This window comes from Coturnix japonica, chromosome 3 (genome assembly GCF_001577835.2).
Source record: "Coturnix japonica isolate 7356 chromosome 3, Coturnix japonica 2.1, whole genome shotgun sequence".
Classification (NCBI taxonomy): Eukaryota; Metazoa; Chordata; class Aves; order Galliformes; family Phasianidae; genus Coturnix; species Coturnix japonica.
In genome coordinates, this window is record NC_029518.1 from 57655786 (window position 1) to 57673809 (window position 18024).

At 42.6% G+C, this 18024-nt stretch overlaps 1 protein-coding gene across 3 annotated transcripts in view; it reads right to left on the bottom strand.

Moving 5' to 3' along the window:
• Positions 1-620: 620 nt before the first annotated feature.
• The window catches only part of DCBLD1 (discoidin, CUB and LCCL domain containing 1), a 45875-nt gene continuing 28471 nt past the window's right edge, over positions 621-18024 (bottom strand). Inside the window, exons 7-15 of one of the 3 annotated variants that reach the window (XM_015858670.2) lie at positions 13590-13630; positions 12123-12338; positions 11607-11737; positions 10381-10528; positions 10175-10291; positions 8666-8756; positions 7596-7645; positions 5498-5617; positions 621-2912 (exon numbers count right to left, since the gene is read on the bottom strand). In XM_015858670.2, the coding sequence (XP_015714156.2) occupies positions 2395-2912; positions 5498-5617; positions 7596-7645; positions 8666-8756; positions 10175-10291; positions 10381-10528; positions 11607-11737; positions 12123-12338; positions 13590-13630 (1432 nt within the window). In that variant the 3' untranslated portion in view covers positions 621-2394. The remainder of the gene's footprint in view (positions 2913-5497; positions 5618-7595; positions 7646-8665; positions 8757-10174; positions 10292-10380; positions 10529-11606; positions 11738-12122; positions 12339-13589; positions 13631-18024) is intronic. The other 2 variants (XM_032443294.1, XM_032443295.1) reach the window with 2 other exon arrangements.

The following is an 18024-nucleotide window of genomic DNA, read 5'->3' on the forward strand; positions in this document are numbered from 1 at the left end:
GAAGCGGAGGATGAAGGCAAGTTGCAAATTGAAACCCAGCATCTTTTTCAGCTAAAATAGCTGTTCTGAGATGGGCTTGAATGGCAGCAAAAAATGGGCATGTGCAATGAAGAACAGTTTGACTCTGCAGATGCAAAAAAGCATGTGGCTGAGGCATGCCAAAAGGTTGTTATAACACAAGCCATGTCATCAGCTGCCTGCTGCTGTTGCAGTGCTGCATTATCTTTGTGGGGAATAGCTCTGATTACTGAGCTCCACTTGTTTGCAAAGTGACAAGTCAAGCTAATTAGCTGTGTGGGTGGAGTATTGGATTCAGTCTCACCGGGGGGGGGGGGGGGGGTAGCCTCATCCTCCCCTCAATTATGTGCATCCAGCAGCAGGGCTGGGTGCAGAAGTTTGTTCGTGGGCGCTTCTTCTCTAGAGATTACGGACACAAAAGCCAGGCTAAGTGGGGCACCGGGATAAGCTTTTTTTAGCCTGTCATACTGAGAGTAAATTGCAGCCACGCAACTGGCACTTTAGCACGGAATGAGGAACAGTTACTTCTCACTCTGCGGGATATGTGACAGGAGTGGGTGTGCAGCAATGATAAAGTCACCAAGTTAAGTACCAGGCCTGTGTGACTGATTTACAAATACCAGTGTTCTTTATTTACATAGACATGTAAACAACAGAAGGTAAACAACACCACCCAGCTCGGTCTAACAAACAGGCTGCTGCTGCTTCACTTCAGAACCTGAGGTGTTTTATACAATTCACAGAAACTGTATTGACAGCAAACACGGGAGGACTACAAGGTTAGCTCAGCTCTTTCTTCTTTGCACGGAAGTTGCATGCACTGTGCATCGGCGTGACAGAACTGCACCACTGAGGCCACAAAACAAGCAAATGCGAAAAACCCACTGAGAGCTGTTCTTAAGGTTGGATATGGCTCGAGTTAGCAATATTTATACCTAGTATCACTACAGCTGTTCTGTACTCTGAAAGCACTTTCCACCCCAGGATCTGAAAGCACTTTGTGAACAAACAAGAAATCTTTGCTGCATCCTTTGCAAAAGATCCCCAGCTTACATGCAAGGAAACACACAAGGCCTTGAAATACTGACTTTCCAAGAGTTCACATTTTACCAGTCTAATTTCCCATAGCACCATTCTTCCCTCTCGGAAGAATATCACTTTTGTATATTCTGAGACATACTTTCAAATTCAAGGTAAGGCGCCAAGTGCTGCAGGTAGGAGGGCAAAGGATGATTGCAGTCCCAACCTGAAGCTGTGTAGCTTCAATGACACCTCTGCTGAAAGAGGAGCCAACAGCTGTGCGTTGCAGTCAGCCCCAAGCTTTTTCAAGTTTGTCTAAATTGAGGATAAGAAAAAAACCTATTTGAGCACAACTGTGCTGATCCACTGTCTTGCCTTTAAATGCAACACTGAACCATACCCATGTTGTCTTTTAGTTTTACAAATCTAGTGTAGTATTTCCATTTGAAATATTTAGCCAGAAAGGAAAATACCTACTGGAGCAATGAAGAGCTGTTTTGTGTCAAGGAACAAATTTCCTTTCAGTTTAGCATTAACAGCATCAGGTAGGGCCTGAACAGGATTTGATTCTTAGCAGTAAATTCACATTATAGTTCCACACACATTCAATGAAAAAGCATTTTGGCGTGTTTCTATTGCAGATGTGTCTGCAAGGTGATCGCTATGGCTTGAATCCAAAGCTTGTTCCACCTTTTCTATGTGTACTTGATGTGAATAGCAAGTTAGGCTCAGCTCATACATTAGATCAAATTCAAGCATCTACAGATTGCTGCTGGAAGGCAGCTGGGCAGGTGAGATGGAGCGTGGTATTTAAATGATCGGCTGCCTTCTCTTGCACACTTCACGCTTCAAGCAGTTTTACTTCTGCCGTCCCAAAAGGGACTATAGTGATGATCTTCAGTTTTCATAGGAGAGGAACTGAACCATGACAGCTGTAAGATACACAATTTACAGCTGCAGTACAACAGCAGGTGGAAGAGAGAGAGAGCTATTTCTGCAGAAGCTGGTTTGTTTGTTGTTGTTTTTTGTCCTTCCAATTCCACAGGTGAAAAGGAAACTTAAGAAACTCTCCTTAAATAAAAGCTATGTACAAATTGCACACGTTGCAAACGGAGCACTGAGATCAGTTACAGAAAATAAGATATACAGTCTTCACTGATAACGTCTCTTTTGATATAAACAGTGATAAACAGCATATGCTTTCTTCAGATGTCAGAACCCAGCAAGACTGCAATATTATGTACACAGGGTTTGTTTGCCTTCTGCCTTCTGCAGCAGAATCCTTTAAAACTCTGTTTTCACTTTGGAAGCTGTGCAGCGACATTCCTGTGCACCACGTCTCTCTTGCTTAGCAGATCACAAGAGAGCTGTCATTGCTGTCTGGCTTATTGGGTTCAGGCAGTCTCTGGGTGTTGAGTAACCCTCGCTCCCTAGCACGTTTGCCTGAGGTTTCTGGTAGTCCGTACTGTAGCTCACAGAGGTCAGAATACCATTGGCTTTAGGTTTGTCGTAGTTTATTACGCTCTGGGGTGTCTGATAGTCTCCACTCCTGGCATCAGTCTTGCATGAGCCAGAGAAACTGCCGGCAGAAAGGGAATGTTTCTGTGAGGAGATTACGGGTACGTTGTAGCCATTTTCAGCGGGAAAGTTATTTTCCCTGGTGACGTGCCGCTCGATGATGGGGGTGGCATATTCGGGCTCCTGGCTGGTCAGAGGCAGAGCGTACTCGTGCCGGTTGGCTCTGAGCGGGCAGTGGTAGTGGTTTTCAAACTCTGCGCTCCCCCTTCTTCCCTCTTCTTCTGTGTCCATGGGTCTGAAAGTAGATCCTTTCCGCGTTACTGTCCCAGTTCCAATCATGAGAGGCTGCTGATAATCTAAAAGGAAGTACGAACTGCTCAACAACACATAGCCACGTTATTTTATGTAGTAAGTGGCAGAAAATGATTTGCTTATTATATCTAACTCGTGATTATCAGGGATGTCAGGAAACACTGCCCTATCTCCTTCATCGCCCAGGTGCTGCAGAGTTTGGCAGAGATGCTCTTCAATCTGTCACGCCTTTCCTCCCTCCCTCCCTTCCTGCCTTTCCCCACCTACACACCTAAATGCATTGACATCATTTCTGGAGAATACCCCCCAAACCCTATGAAAATACAGAGAAGGAGGACAACAAAATATTAACAATAAACCCGAGAGGGGACTTCACATAAGTTCCACAAAGGGAAAAAGTTCTCAAAGCAAGTGTTCCACTTTTGCAATAATTAAGATGCCTGAAGGATTCTTAACGAGCCCAAGTACGGGCTCTATTTAAAAGGAATCTCAGTGGCTGACTGACAGGAAGGATAAAGTTAGGCGGAAAGGCAGCCAAGAGAGTCAAGGGAAGTGTGAGATGTGTGAAGTCAGCTTCCAACTGAAGTGTGTGTGAGAGGGGGACGAGCCATAAGGCGAGCAGCAGGAGTGGTGCTGCCAGAGAACAGTTCACCCCATCGAGGGGAGGGGGCAGGAGCTGAATTGGGAATGGAGAAATGACCCCAGCAGGAGCATGAGGAAAGATCCAGGGTAGACAGCCTCACAATGAGGATGTTTGCAGTTCTAGTTGGAGACGATGCCAGGCTGCTGTATTAGAAAGCAAGCTGAACTAATGGGGTTTTCAAAACATTCCAGAAAATTGCCTTGCTGAAATTCTGCATTTTAACTTTTTCACTTTGGTGCTTCTATGAAAATTGCTTACTGATATACATGGTGACCTGAACAGCTCTAGTAAATGACACTGATAAAATCTTGTATTCTGGCACAGGCACGAAGAAGTTAGCTCAGATTCTGTTTTAGCATTGTAGTTCATCTGACACGAGCTTGGAATTCAATCCCATATGTCCTGTGAATCTTTCTGGCAGTTCCTGGCTACTTCCCAAATGTAGCATGTAGGGTGAAGGTGTTAGGATATGTCGTAAGCGATGCAGCTCTCACCAGCACTGCTGCTGCTACACTGAGGAATCTCACTTGCTCAGAAAGAAATCTCTCCACTTGCTCCGGGGGCTGCCGTGAAAACCAGCAAGTAGCAAGGAATTTAAAGGGGAAGAATTTAGTGTAGTATGGTAACCTATATGCAAGTTGCATGCCCACCAAAATTTAATTATGAAATGGCATTTACTGCACATTTCTTGGCTGCAGTCCCAGGTTTTTATTTCATGTTTCTTATTTCTAGGGAGACTGCAGGTGAAACGCAAAACTTTGGGAGCTGTCAGGCTGGGATGAGAGATGTAAATTCTCGTACACTGCAGGAGGAAAGGATGGGCAGAGCAGAAGCCCCTGAATGCAGCCAGGGTAGCTGGGTAACCACAGTGGTAAGGTATCTATACTAGCTCCTTTTCCTTTATGAAATAAAACTATGCATTTATACAGTAAGTTTTTGTGAAGCACTGAAGCCATCTCTGATAGACTTTTTAAGTGTATTTCTCTAACAAATGTATTGAATAAATCTTTAGGAATTTCTAAGCTTGAAGCCTGGAAATGGCAAATAAATTTTTCTGGAAGGTTGCTGATCACTGATCTCATAAAATGGCTGCTCTGTCTGGCCTTTCCAGACAGAGAAAACCAGGCAGGGATAAGATGCACTAAGAGGATGAATTAAAAAAAACCATCCCTGTGGAATACAAGCAGTACTGATGCGAGGATTTGTTCTCTCCAGACAGTGACCTGAAGCCAAGATAACACAGAAGAGACACCCTGAGGTGTTTTTTCTCTTTTGCCTCATCTGTCACTTCAGGAGACCCCGTCTCCAAAACAGTTCAGGCACCAGGAATACCATACACAGATCTCAGCATGACTTCCAGCTGGGCATGGAATCCAACCACAAACTGAATAAGCAGTTTTTCTATTTGATCAGCAGCAAAGGACATCATATTTTGTTCCAGTGCCAGAGACATTTGAATTTAAATAGAAATATAAAAATGTGTCAGCAATACCTTAAATACATTCATAGAATCATAAAAGAATCACAGAATCAAGGTTGGAAAAGATCTTTAAGAAATCTTGTCCAACTACCCCCAATACTGCCCACTAAACCATGTTCTTAAGTACTACTGCATCTACCCCTTTCCTTAAATACCTCTAGGGATGGTGATATCACCATTTACCTGGGCACTCTGTTCTGAATTCTTGCGCTGATCCCTTGCCTGAATGCATTCCGTGCTTACCTTCAACTGTAACTAGTTCAGAGCAAGGAAAAAGTCTTGCTCAGTAACTCCAAGATCAAAAAACAAGAACAAATGTATAAAAAGTGAAGGTTCTTGTAGTGTTTTTGTCTCCCCCACATGTCTGGGATGAACACAGATAAATATGTCCTTGGGCCTGAGCTTTCATGAGAGTTGGAGCTTTTAGAAGCTGGCCTGTCCTTCCTCCTGCTAACTACTTTCTGCACAGAATAAAATGAGTGCATCAGAGTGAGGGCAATTGTTACCTGCCATGTCGCTTGTGACCAGATCTAGTTTTTGTGGTGTCTCCTTCTCATTATTATAGCTAATGGTAAATTCAGTTGACTGATGTCTGGTGAAGGGCTGCTTGATCTGTTTCCAACAACCTATGATAAAGAAATAAGAATAGAAGATGTCTGAAAGTTAAATGCTTAAAATTAGAAGGCTTATCAGAATGTTAAATTTTTATGCGTGCTGATTGCTGTCAATATGCTTAACTACTTACAAAGCAAGATTACAGAATCACAGAATGACCCAGGTTGGAAGGGACCTCAAGGATCATGTAGTTCCAACCCCCCTGCCTGGCAGGGCCACCAAACATACACATTTACTAGATCAGGTTGCCCAGGGCCCCGTCCAACCTGGCCTTGAACACCTCCAAGGACGGGGCATCCACAACCTCCCTGGGCAGCCTGTTCCAGGGCCTAACCACTCTCCTAGTGAAGAACTTCCCCCTAACATCCAACCTAAATCTTCCCTCTTTCAGCTTAAATCCATTTTCCCTTGTCCTGCTATTATCAGTCCTTTCGAAGAGTTTACTCCCCTCCTGAAGATTAAAACCACTTCCAGGTGGTGGTAGAGAGCAATAAAATCTCCTGAGCCTCCAAGGTAAATAATTGTTCCCTCAATCACTCCTTAGGTGTTCTGGAAAGCTTACTAGCTTAGTTGCCTTTGTCTGGATGCACTCTGGGGTCTTTCTGGTAGTGAGGAGCCCAAAACTAAATGCACTACTCAGGATGCAACCTAACAAGTGCTGAATACACAGGAACAAACACCTCACTGCTCCTGCAGGCTACACTATTTTTGATACAAGCCAGGGTGTCATTGGCCTTCTTGGCCACCTGGGCACACTGCTGGTTCATGTTCAGCTGGCTTTCAGCTAACAGCTCCAAATCCTTTTCCTCTGTGCAGCCCCCCAGCCACTATCCCAAGCCTGTTGTGTTGCAGAGTTTTTGTGCAGGACCCAGCACTTGGTCTTGTAGAAGCTTATACAATTGGCCTTGACCCACCAACCCAGCCTGTCCAGATCTCCCTGTAGGGCCTTCCTACTTTCAAGCAGGTCGGCATTTCTTCCAAACTTGGTGCCAACTGCAAACTTATTGAGGGTTCACAGTGTTTTGAAGTTTAATTTGTGAAGCATACACTACAAATGAACAGAATGGATAAGGCTATCATCTCCAATTTCATGGGATTTGTCCTCATTAGCGAGTGAGAAAGGATTTTAATGTGACCTTGAAAAATCACATTAGCAAATATGATGCTAAGTACAAATTAATTTTCTAATGAGGGTGAGCTGAAATGGGTAACAAAGTTCCTTTCCCTGATGCCAGCACCTTCTGAGGGATGAATTTTGGAGCTGAGCAGTTGCAGGAGACATGTGAATTACTTAGTGATTTCTTTTTAATGGAAAGCTAAGTTTCAGAAGGATATTCCTCTGCAGAGTTAGCAAGCCAGGAAAAAGCAGCTGAGCTCTAACTTCCAGGCTGAGAAGAGGCTGCTCTAGAAAGCATAGTTAAGCACAACAAGGTATGTTGTTGCACCACGGTTTGCAGGCATCTTCTACAGCAGAGACCTCAAGACAATCCTCTATTCTGATTTTAGATGTGAAGTACAATTCAGTTTTGTTAGACTTTGTTAATATAGTCTCAATCAGGGAGGGCAGCAATGTGGAAACACCGAAGCCATAAAAAAATAGGTAGCACTTGCTGCCTTGGAGAACAGCAATCCTCTCTTCTAGGGGGAAAAAAAAGGAAAGTAGCAATTTTCCACCAAATAGGTGTTTTGGAGGAGGGAAGGAAAGGCACCTGGGAGCACTCTTACATTATCAGTTATGAATTTTGTGTAATAGATCTTTCTCTAATTGCCTTTCTGTCATAGAAACCAAATTACTTTGTTTCTCTGGGCACTGTGCTGGGATGACACAAGTGGGACTATCGTTTGCCATTTCTCCTGTATGAAATAGCGAATTTGAGTGAGGAAACATGGCTGGTCTTTTATAAGCATTTCACACATAGTGCATAAAATCCTTCCCATTGGCCCAGGTGACAGGATGGGACCGGACAAAGCCCACCATTCTCCACTAACCTGATTTCTGAGCATTGGATAATCCATAAGAAAGTCCTTTGGCTTCTTGCCTGTGAGGAGAGGAAAGCATTTATAAACTTCTGCACTCATAACATTTCATCTTTTTCACTCCTTCACTTCAGCAGAGAATCTGCGTGTTTAACAGCTGAAAACAACTGTTCCCTTTTAGTTCCTGGAGGATGCATTTATCAGATTGTAAGGCACAAAAAAAACCTGTATTTCCACACTCAGTTGTTTCCCCATCTGTGTGCATGTTCTGAGTGCTGCTGTGCAAATTCCTCCGGTCTGAAGGAATTCCTTCATGGACTTGATGTGTGCATGTTGTTATATGTCACTCTAGGTAATATTTTGGGCCTGTCCTTCTAAACTTTTATGGATTCTACTGGAAATCCAGGACAGAGCCAGGTACTGCTTATGACGAAACAAGATCAACAGAGATAGCTCTTATGCTTCCAAATCCCTGGATACTGATAGATGTATTTTCCTGTTCTACATTCGAGGGCAAGCTCACAAGAATTGGACACCTACTTTGAGCCTTTGACCCAAAGTTAGCAATGCTTCTTCCAGTTCTGACTTGTGGAATAGAGTGGCTTAGTTTAATCTGTTTAACAATGTATGTGTGCAACTCCTTACAGATCAGCTGTGACTTTGGCCCGCATCTTTACTTGCACTAAGCGGTGAGGAAGTAGAGAGACAACAGGAGGGGAAATTAAATAAAATGCTTCCCTCCCTGAATTTTTGCTCAGCTTTGGTGTGCAAACTGTTCCATCTTCAACTGCATTCCATTTTCACATTTGTGGTTATGTGTAGGCTGAACAGAGCAGCCGGTTGAATCGGACTGTAAATTGGGGTGTGTAGTTCTGAACCTGCTTCATCCTTGTTTTCCTCTGACTAGGGGATGATTAAAAAAGACAATTTACAGCACCGTGAGTTCTATTTGGAAGGAAGACTTAAAAAAAGATCATCTATTTCCAGTTTCCTGGTAGAGAGACTCTGGAAAGAGGGCACATATTTGATTGTGCCAGCTAGGATGCCACAAATATCTCCCATGACAAAAGACAGTATCTTACTTTCGTAGGGCTGCACAGATACAAATTCCAGAGAACAGGAACAGACACAGCACTATGAGGACTGGGACAATTATAGCTGTAAGCTTTAAGCCTGCATGGAAAAAATAAACGGATAAAAGTTAAAAAGGCAGATTACTCTGAAGATGGATATCTCTATTCCTATAGATAATCTTGCAGGAACACTCCTCGTGGGAGAGCGTGTAAATGTAAAACTATAGAACAGCAGAACTGCTCCTCAGCCATACGTAGCTGCCTGCCATGTACACGAGTGGAACAGTGTCGAGAAATACATTGAACTCTCAGTCTCAAGGCGGACACTTGGCACAGTATCTACAAGCATCCTAACACTGAGCAGTTTTCTTATTACATACTGGGTAACGTTATAAAAAGCCACTTGCAGCAATGCTGTTTTCAGTTACTTTCAAAGCTGCTAAATGAAGCTGCATTTTTCCATGCTGAGTATCTGGCTCCTGCTGATCTGGCTGAAACATTTTAGTTAAAATAATTCAAAGATTCCCAAGATTTGAGCTAGGGAAAAATGTTTTGCCCATGTTAAAAATGATTTGGAATTTAGGGATTTGGAAATTAGCCGTGAGGTGGCTTTTGTGTCAGAAGCATGCATTTCACTATTCCTGCAGACACTTGGAGAGTAAGGTAGTGCACATGTCCATGGGATATTTACAATTTAGCAGATCAGATTTCAAACTATTTCATTTTCAGTGAAGATGGATACAATTTACCCATACCACTGCACAGATGAGTTTGCTCTTGGCAAGAGCAATGCTGTTTCAGAATATATACATATATATATCTTAAATAGTGATCACTTCGTAGAAACTCTTTGTTCACAGAGACAGTGCTACAACTATCAGCTACCCAACAGGTAGCAGTGCTTGGTGTGGTGGGTCCATAATTCCTGCCAGGCTATGGATCCACCAATCAGCCAGTACATACTACACATTTTATTTGTTCACTTTTTTAAGATCAAAGAAGTTACCTCCACTTAAAGGATGATGATTGCAAATGAAGGCACTGAGGGAGAAGTATGAGAATTAAGGTTGTCTGAACCCCCACGAACGTAAGTATTATGAAAAAGAAAACCCAAAAGATTCATTACACAATTGTGCACTACAGTATATTGCTTAGTGCTGGGGCTCTGCTCTGAGAGGGGTCATGGTTGCTTAGTAGGAAGGTAACATTTTTGTGATACCACTGCTCTGTGTATTACAAAAGTTAGAAAACAGATGCTCAGTTGAGCCTACAAAGCATGGCAAATAACCAGTATGTCAGAGAGGAGAAAGCCTGGTGTTACATCAAGAAAAATTAAGGCTTTCAATTCCTTTCTGTGGCTCGAGACAAAAAGAAGCCAAGCTCCTCCCTCCTCTCTCTGTAGTTAACTTTAAAAACGTCTGAAGGGGAGACAAAAGTTTTGATTTGTGAGAAAGTTTACTCGGGCTGGGGTGAAGACGTGTTGTATCATAGAAAAATATTAGTGATCAGCAGTGTTACCTAAGTTGGTTTCTTCTGATGGGATGGGCTCTGTAACAGTTCTGTCTTCTTTTCCAAGGGAGGTTTCTGTGCTCTGACTTGGTTTTTGCCACATTGAATGTGTAAATGAACTGTTCACTGCAAAAGAGAGCAGGGAATGAGTTATTCCGTGGTAACACAGCGCCCCTTCGGAGCACTGTGCCTTGGAAGCACTGCTTACCCCATACCTTGCATTATTCGACAACCAATCAGCTCAAGCTTCAATGCTATCCGTTGGTTCCAAGACTGAGGAATAATTCGCACATAACGGGCCACTATTGGGGGGATGAAATTATTACGTACGATGTCACCAGAGTCGGAGTTGCCTTGGAATACCTGCAACAAAACAAAAGTGTGTTATTTGCTATTGTGCTTCTCAAAAATGCTCCTGACTTCCAACTTCAAATATTTTTCTTATCTTAAAACTAATGTTTCAATCATCTGGGATATACCTGCAAGATGTTTTGGAAATGGGATCTCTGAAAGTAGTTAGCCTACACAAAATTCACCTGTTATGAGACTGATTGTTTTACTTCTTGGGCCAACATCTATCTGTACACCTAGCATTTAGCATTAAAAAGTCTTGAAGCAGTTAACACAGTGCAGTGAAATTCCTTTCTGTACCAGCTGAGGAAATGGAAATCACAGCTAGAAGGAAATCTTTCCACAAGTCTAACAGGTTTTTAAAACCATAGTCAAGACTGAGCACCAGGTAGAGCATTACCAAGCTCCCTCATAAAGGATTAGTGAAGATGATCTGACTAAGAATGCTGTGGGAGCAGAAAGGCTTTGTTTCAAGGGAAACAAAGAGTTTTTCCGCAGAAAAATATTAGCACACCCTTGCCCGCAGGAGCTGCTGCACTGATTTTATCAGGTCATTGTTGAATTCATTCAGAGTCTATGACAGCTGTTGTGCGGACAGTTGTAGGATCCCTTTTGTTCGTTTAAGAGCGTTTACTTTAAGTGCAGGTACACTGATTCCTAAGAGATTTGGGCTGTCAGAAGAGTCACGCCAGTCTGGTGTTGGAAGTGGTGCAATCCCTAGAACACTGTCCAAACAGGAGCTCAGTCTGCAAGCATCGATAAGTTGCACCGATATTTAGCCGAGCTAAATACTTCTCCAAATAGCTTCTTGTACAGCTTTAATCACCCTTTTTAATGCAAATAGTATATGCACATGCACAAGCCTCTGTACATATATCTTACTACTTCAGAAAGCCCTGGATATCTCCCTTGTTTCAACAAGCTTGCTATCTACGCCACAGCTGTAAATTACACTGGTGAAGACGACCCAAGTCTGGACAAGTCTGAAGCTCCTGATCTTTCTTGTCAGTGAAAGTCTGTCCTTCAGTGTCAAGGCAGCATATAGTTTTTTTTCCCTCTGTGCTCTGCTACCGGTCCCACTTTCTCTTACCTTTTCTTCATTGCTTAGAATTCCTCTGTAAGTTCTCCATTTCGAGTTGTTATTTCTGTAGTTCAATGTAAACGTCTTTACATAGAAATTAAAATTCTGCGTGGTGGATCCAGAACCAGTAGTTTTGATGCCTTAGAATGAAATGCAGGATATATTTTCACATTAGGTTAGGCCTTTGTATTTGAAGTCTTAATTTATTTTTCAAACCATGTATGGAATTCAAGAGTGGCCACTGAGTTTAAAGGCTGAGTCAAGGGTAGAAATCAGCATTAAGCTGTGAATTTCAAGGAGCTTGAAGCAGAGCCTAAATTAATGACTCCAGAAATGCTAATTGGTTTTTAATATTATGGTCTGCATCCGCAGTCTGAAAATATATGAAAATAACATTTCTCAGTGCAGAACATTTACTTACATTCAGTGAAACAAAGATTTAGTAAGTGCATTATTAAATTTTCAACCATGTTTAGTTTCTTTCTCCAGTGGAAAACCTAGTTGTTAATAATCAGAGCAATCTACCTGTTATTCTCTTCTTCTCTCCCAAGTCTATCTCCAACCATTCACGACTGCTGCTGTGGTTAGCGGCCCAAGCCAGTTCCAGGACTTGAAGCCACGCCTTGTCAGGAGACCACTGGAATAGCTGTCCAAATTCATTGGTCTCCTCCCAGTAGGAAGATGCAGTGATCTGGCTCTTGGAGAGGAATCCCTCTTCCAGACTGAGAGATCTGTTGCAGCCTAGGAGTCCCAGCACAGACATGCATAAACAGTTATTTTGCATTTTAACAGTCTATTTTCATATTAGGCAGACAACATATGAAGATCATTCACAACAGCCAAGCCAGACATTGCCTAATCTGCTAACCTGATGCTATCCATTAGTGTTTGCCAGCCAATTTACAGTGGATAATCCAGTACCAGAATGCTGCAGTCCCTCTCCTTTACCAGTTGGCTCCTACATACACACTTTCTGACTACTGAATCTGTTATTTTTTCTTTGTCATTCTGGTTTTAAATCTCTGCAGTATTGTTTTGTTTATGTGAAGACTTCTTATATTTAATTTTTTCTCCTTCTGAATCATAATATTTATGCTTAAAGTTTGGCATTAACTAATTTTGCTGTACAAAATGTTTCTAAAATGAAGGCACTTTACTGAAAGGAACGCTTTACTGTAAATATTCATGTTTTTCACCTGCAATTAGGGCTAGGAAAGTTCCTCATTAATGAAGCTCCTTGATAATGCTGCCAAGAGGTGACATCATGAAGGTAATAGCTTCAGGTAAGCATTACAAAATCCACCAAAGAACCCACAAAATATCTGCACATCAAGGTTCTTCAGAGAGAACAGGCCAGTGCAATATGGTTTCAGTGAGTTAAAAATAATTTCCTGACAATTACAAAGGCCTATACATGCTCTGAAGTTTTCACTGGAATAGTACATGATTTTATCTAAGATGACTGAAATATAATTTAAATGAATGAGCACGAACTTTTCCCCCCTGCTTTTCTGTGTTTTATGCAAATTAACAGCTCGACAGATTAAAGTCATTTTGCATCTTTGAAAGTCATAAACAAAAGCTAGTTCTGTATAAGGTCAATGTAAATATATTTCCATCCCTCTGTGTGTTTTAGTTCTTCTATAATGAAGGTGGAACTTATGAGTGTCTGAAGAAAAACTGCTTTCATTTTCTGCCACCTAAAGTACATAAAAATGGAATTATCTGATTGCCATTTTTCATGTGCTGGCACCACAAACGTAATATCAGAACGTTATTCCTGTTTCTCATCTATGTGTAGATGACTTATTCCTATTCTGTTTGGTTTTTTTCTCCAGCTCACTTCACCTCCCTTCTCTTTTTTATTCAGCCCGCCAATTTGAAAAAAAATAACTGTCCTAAAATACCTTTTCTAGACACATTCAAATTGCTTTTCTAAACTTTTGAGGAAATACTTAAATAAAAAGGTAAAAATAAGGCCATTATTCTTACCATTTGAAGTAAACATAAACCGCTTATCTGACAGCGAACCACTGTAAGGGAAAAAAAAAAAGGTAATTCAGCCTTTGAGGAAACAGCCATAGGAATGCTAAGAAATGGGTGGCTTTGGCATTGTACAGAATAACCTTTTATCCAGCAAAGCATCTCTGGCCAGGTAGCTGTTTGCAGTGCTCTTGACTATCTGCCCCCTCAGAGCACTCTCGTGCATCCCATGTTGTGACAGAACCCAGTGCAGTTCTAGCAGCCTTCAGCTTTTGCTCTGCTCTAGGATGACTGCCCATCTCCTCACCCTGTTACTCTTTTTGTGCATCTTTGCTTCACTCCTCTGCACAGGATCTTAAACTCTGCTTCAAAGTCTTCCACCTCCCAGTCCTCAGAGCAGCAAAATCAAAGCACGCTGAAGAAGCCAGGAAAGCACTGCTCGAGCATGAGGCCAGATTCTCTTCTCACATCACTTTAAACTGAAATCAGTGAAATGGTGCAAGTCCACACTGGTAAATTCACATTGGTGTAAGACCACATTGGTGTAAGAAAATTACTTTAGGACCAGTGAAAGAGTTATGCCTGAGTATGACTAATGCACATTGGCTCTAGCCAATCCTTTTGGATAATTGTGCCTCAGTCAGGCAATGAAAACTGTCCACTGCTTTAATCAGATTAAACAGATTACATTCAGATCAACAGTTTAGTTCTGTTACAGCCACATTCAGCAGCTCTTCTTAGGAGTTCTTTTTGCTCTGTTAACACATCTGTGGTTTCCCTGTTCTTCCCTGTACCATGGGCTACTTCTCTTCTGGAGAAAAAACATTTCTTGGGCCACCTTCCATAACCCTGCACATTGCAGAACATCACCCAATGACTACAGCATGGAAAACTGTGCTCTCAGCCTCCCTATGGAGCCACTTTCCCTTCTGATTCTCACTGAGATCCCAAAATTATTCCTTTGGTGGTCTTTGCAATAAAAATAAAAGCTTGGGTTTCAACATGAAATTCAGATTTCCTGAAAATCTGTCCCTTTCTGTGCTGCTTCACGTGGTCTCATGCATCAGGTGCCCTTATGAAAGCTCTTGGCCAGTGTGACTGAGTGGAGTACTCCAGCACTGAGCCAGCTCCATTAGGCTGCCCTTTGCTGCTATCCATGAACATTTCAGGCTGCCCAAAGAGTTGGTAGGTGTCCTGTCCATGGAGATATTTGAGACCAGGCTGGCTAAGGCTCTGGGCAGCCTGATCTAGCTGTGGATGTTCCTGTTCATTGTGGGGGAGCTGGAGTAGATGGCCTTTCAGGGTACCTTGCAACTCAAATAATTCTGTGATTTCCTCAGAGGTTACCTATGGAGTCTAACAGCCTACAGCCTGCCAGCGGTACACACAGCTGTATGGTTTTCAAATGCTGCAAATCAGGAAGTGGAAAGCAGTCTGGTGTCAAGGTCAATAAGAACACTGCTTCTTTTTGTCACTGAGGGAAAGCCAATGCCTGCAGGCTAAAGAGGCCCTTTGGGGTGGGGGAGGGCGCTGGGAGGGAGCAGATCTATTTGGGCTCGTAGGTGGTGGAGTCACTGGGATGAGAAATTCAGCCCCTCCCTCCCACATCCTCCCGCAGGCGATCCTCATGGGCCATCAAATTTGTTGTGCTTGCTTCCAGCCAGCTCGGAACCGCAGCCAAAACCATTTTTGCTTTCTTAGGAAACACAAAACAATCCAGTTCAAGAGAAGAAAAGAAAAACTGACTGTGATCATTAAAACCTACTCAAAACAGAAGCATTTCTCTAATATGTATTTATGTGCTCTCCCTCTGTAATAAAACAAGTCACTGAGCTCCCTTTCAAACTACAGGACTGCAATTTTAGCAACCAAAGGGAGGAAGTTAGAACTCCTAATACCTGTAAAGCTATAAAATCAGGCTGAAATATTTCTGTTATAATTCTGCAAGTCACTGAAGAAGACAAACTAATTTGGTAAGCAGCAATTCATCAGTTTCATAATGTGACAGGTGGCATTTGTCATATAAATTTCACTTTGTCCTTCAAGGGATGGCGTCATCCCATGCTCTTCATTTTCCTGCTTAGCCAGCAGCACCACTGTCAGGGCTGCATGGCAGACCTGTGCTGGTGCCTCTGAGAAAAAAAAAGAACGCTGCTTCACATTATAAGCTTATGTAAACCTCAAATCCTTTATTCCAGCATCTGTCCCAAGGAAGCTTTTCATAAGCAGCACAGGTTAACCCAAATCTCATATTCATAGTTCACAAGCATGCAAGCTCTTCCATTTTCACAGGCAAATGATTCACTTGTGCAGATGTACAGTTACAGGCCTCCACAGGCAGCTCACATTACAGTTAAACCCCATATATTTGTCCTCGGGTAGCAGAAATGCTCAATAAATCCTGCCACTTGATATTCATTATATCATTTGTGGGTTCAGGTCTGCACATGGGGCGTGAGAGTTGGAAATCTCATAGATAACAGAGCATAACAAGCTCGTTGAAAAATGGAATCGGGGAGGCCAAGGTCAGGTCTTAAGGGCTGGCAAGTGAACGATTCATTGCTCTGCTGGTACTTTATAACACAGATATTTAACAGCTCGGTGCACACATGAAGCAGCTTTGATGAGGTCAGTTTCAGCTCAAGTCACTAAATAATTTAAATCCTTAATACTGAAATCCGCTATAAATGAGATTTTTAAAAACTTGAGCAAGCTTTCATTTAAGGCAGGACAATAAGCTGGTACAACATTACTATCCTCACACTTGTTTTTCCTCGCTGGTGCCGGCAAGGAAAAAACATTCAAAGGAATGTATTGCAGTGCAGAGGTGTCCCAAGGACAGGGAAGCTGGGCAGCTTTGGGAATGCATATTATAAAAAGTTCTTTAAAGCATGATGTGCACTGTTTCATAGTAAATAGGCCACCTGCCTGCAGGAACCACTTTTATGTGTTTTTAAATAAAATGATCTCCCTGCAACCCCCAGTTTACCTCCCTTGGAACAATGAGGTCACAGCAGTGGTTCATCTGCTCCTGGGACTGTCTCAGCCACCGGGGGCAGCAGAAGCATTCCAAGAATCATTTTCTCACCCTCTTATGTTTCTACAACTCATGCAACTCACTTGTGGGCATCTGAAATGCTAGGAGCCTGTGTACCTTTGTCTCAATGTACGATCACAGAATCACAGAATTGTAGGGGTTGGAAGGAACCTCTAGAGATCATCGAGTCCAACCCCCCTGCCAAAGCAGGCTCCCTACACCATGTCACACAGGTAGGCGTCCAGGCGGGTCTTGAATATCTCCAGAGAAGGAGACTCCACCACCTCCCTGGGCAGCCTGTTCCAGTGCTCCATCACCCTCACTGTAAAGAAGTTCTTCCGCACATTCGTGCGGAACTTCCTATGCTGAAGTTTCATCCCATTACCCCTAGTCCTATCGATCTGCAAAGAGCATTGGTTGATCCCTCAGGGCAAACCCATTCCTTTGGGAGAGCACTGTCCTTGAGGAGCACTTCTGTCTACCCCAGTGTGTGGGAGGTGATAGCACTCCTCATTGGGGTGCTCTCTGTGGAGCCTCGCACTAACTAGGATGAATCCAAGCCGGGAGACCTGTTTCAACACAGGAGTGCACACCTCAGCTCTTGTTTGTGTCAGTGGGAGTTCTATCACTTGATGCAATGGTTGTTTTCACCTCTGCGGGCACTTTCATTACTCACATGAAGTGGATAACTCATTTTGAGTAGCGATAATAAAAGGATGCTTGGCAGTGAAGTTCATGGGTTAATTATGCAAGCAGTGTTTTCCCCCAGCACATCTACATTTGCTGTCTTCTATGCTTCATTCGTTGCTCACTAACTCTTGTACTGTGAAAAAATACAAGTGGGAATCCCAGATGTCTTTCATTATACCATTTTATGTGCTACTGTCTGAGTTACTCCTGGGATTCTCAAGGATCACATGCATACAAATGCATGTAAACGGTTCTACAACCTCTGCAGTTAAGGCACAATATATTTAATTTCTTAGGGTTCCATAAAGCTGGCATGTGTGATGGAAATAATTTGTACTGCTTGCTTTACTGCTGAGCTGAGCCCGCAGTCCTGCTTTCCTTGATACAAGATCATATCATTTTTATACGTATTTTAGCTGTGAAGCAAAATACTTAAGAAAAATAGAAAATATTTATGCCTTAGAGGCCTTCTGCTAGTTGCCTACATGCTACTCACTTTGTATTCAGCTACCCACAGTGTCAATATACAGACCTTCCACCTGTACCCAAGGTTAAGCACAGCAATAGACAGAAAGAATGAATGTCTGTGTCTTCTGTTGGGTTCACAAAGTGAATGTGGCCAGGGTCACTGGGAACGAGGCTTAAAAATTAAACATTTGGTTATATAAATTGCTAATCACCTGCAGCAGTGAGATGCATATACAGATAGCTTAAAAT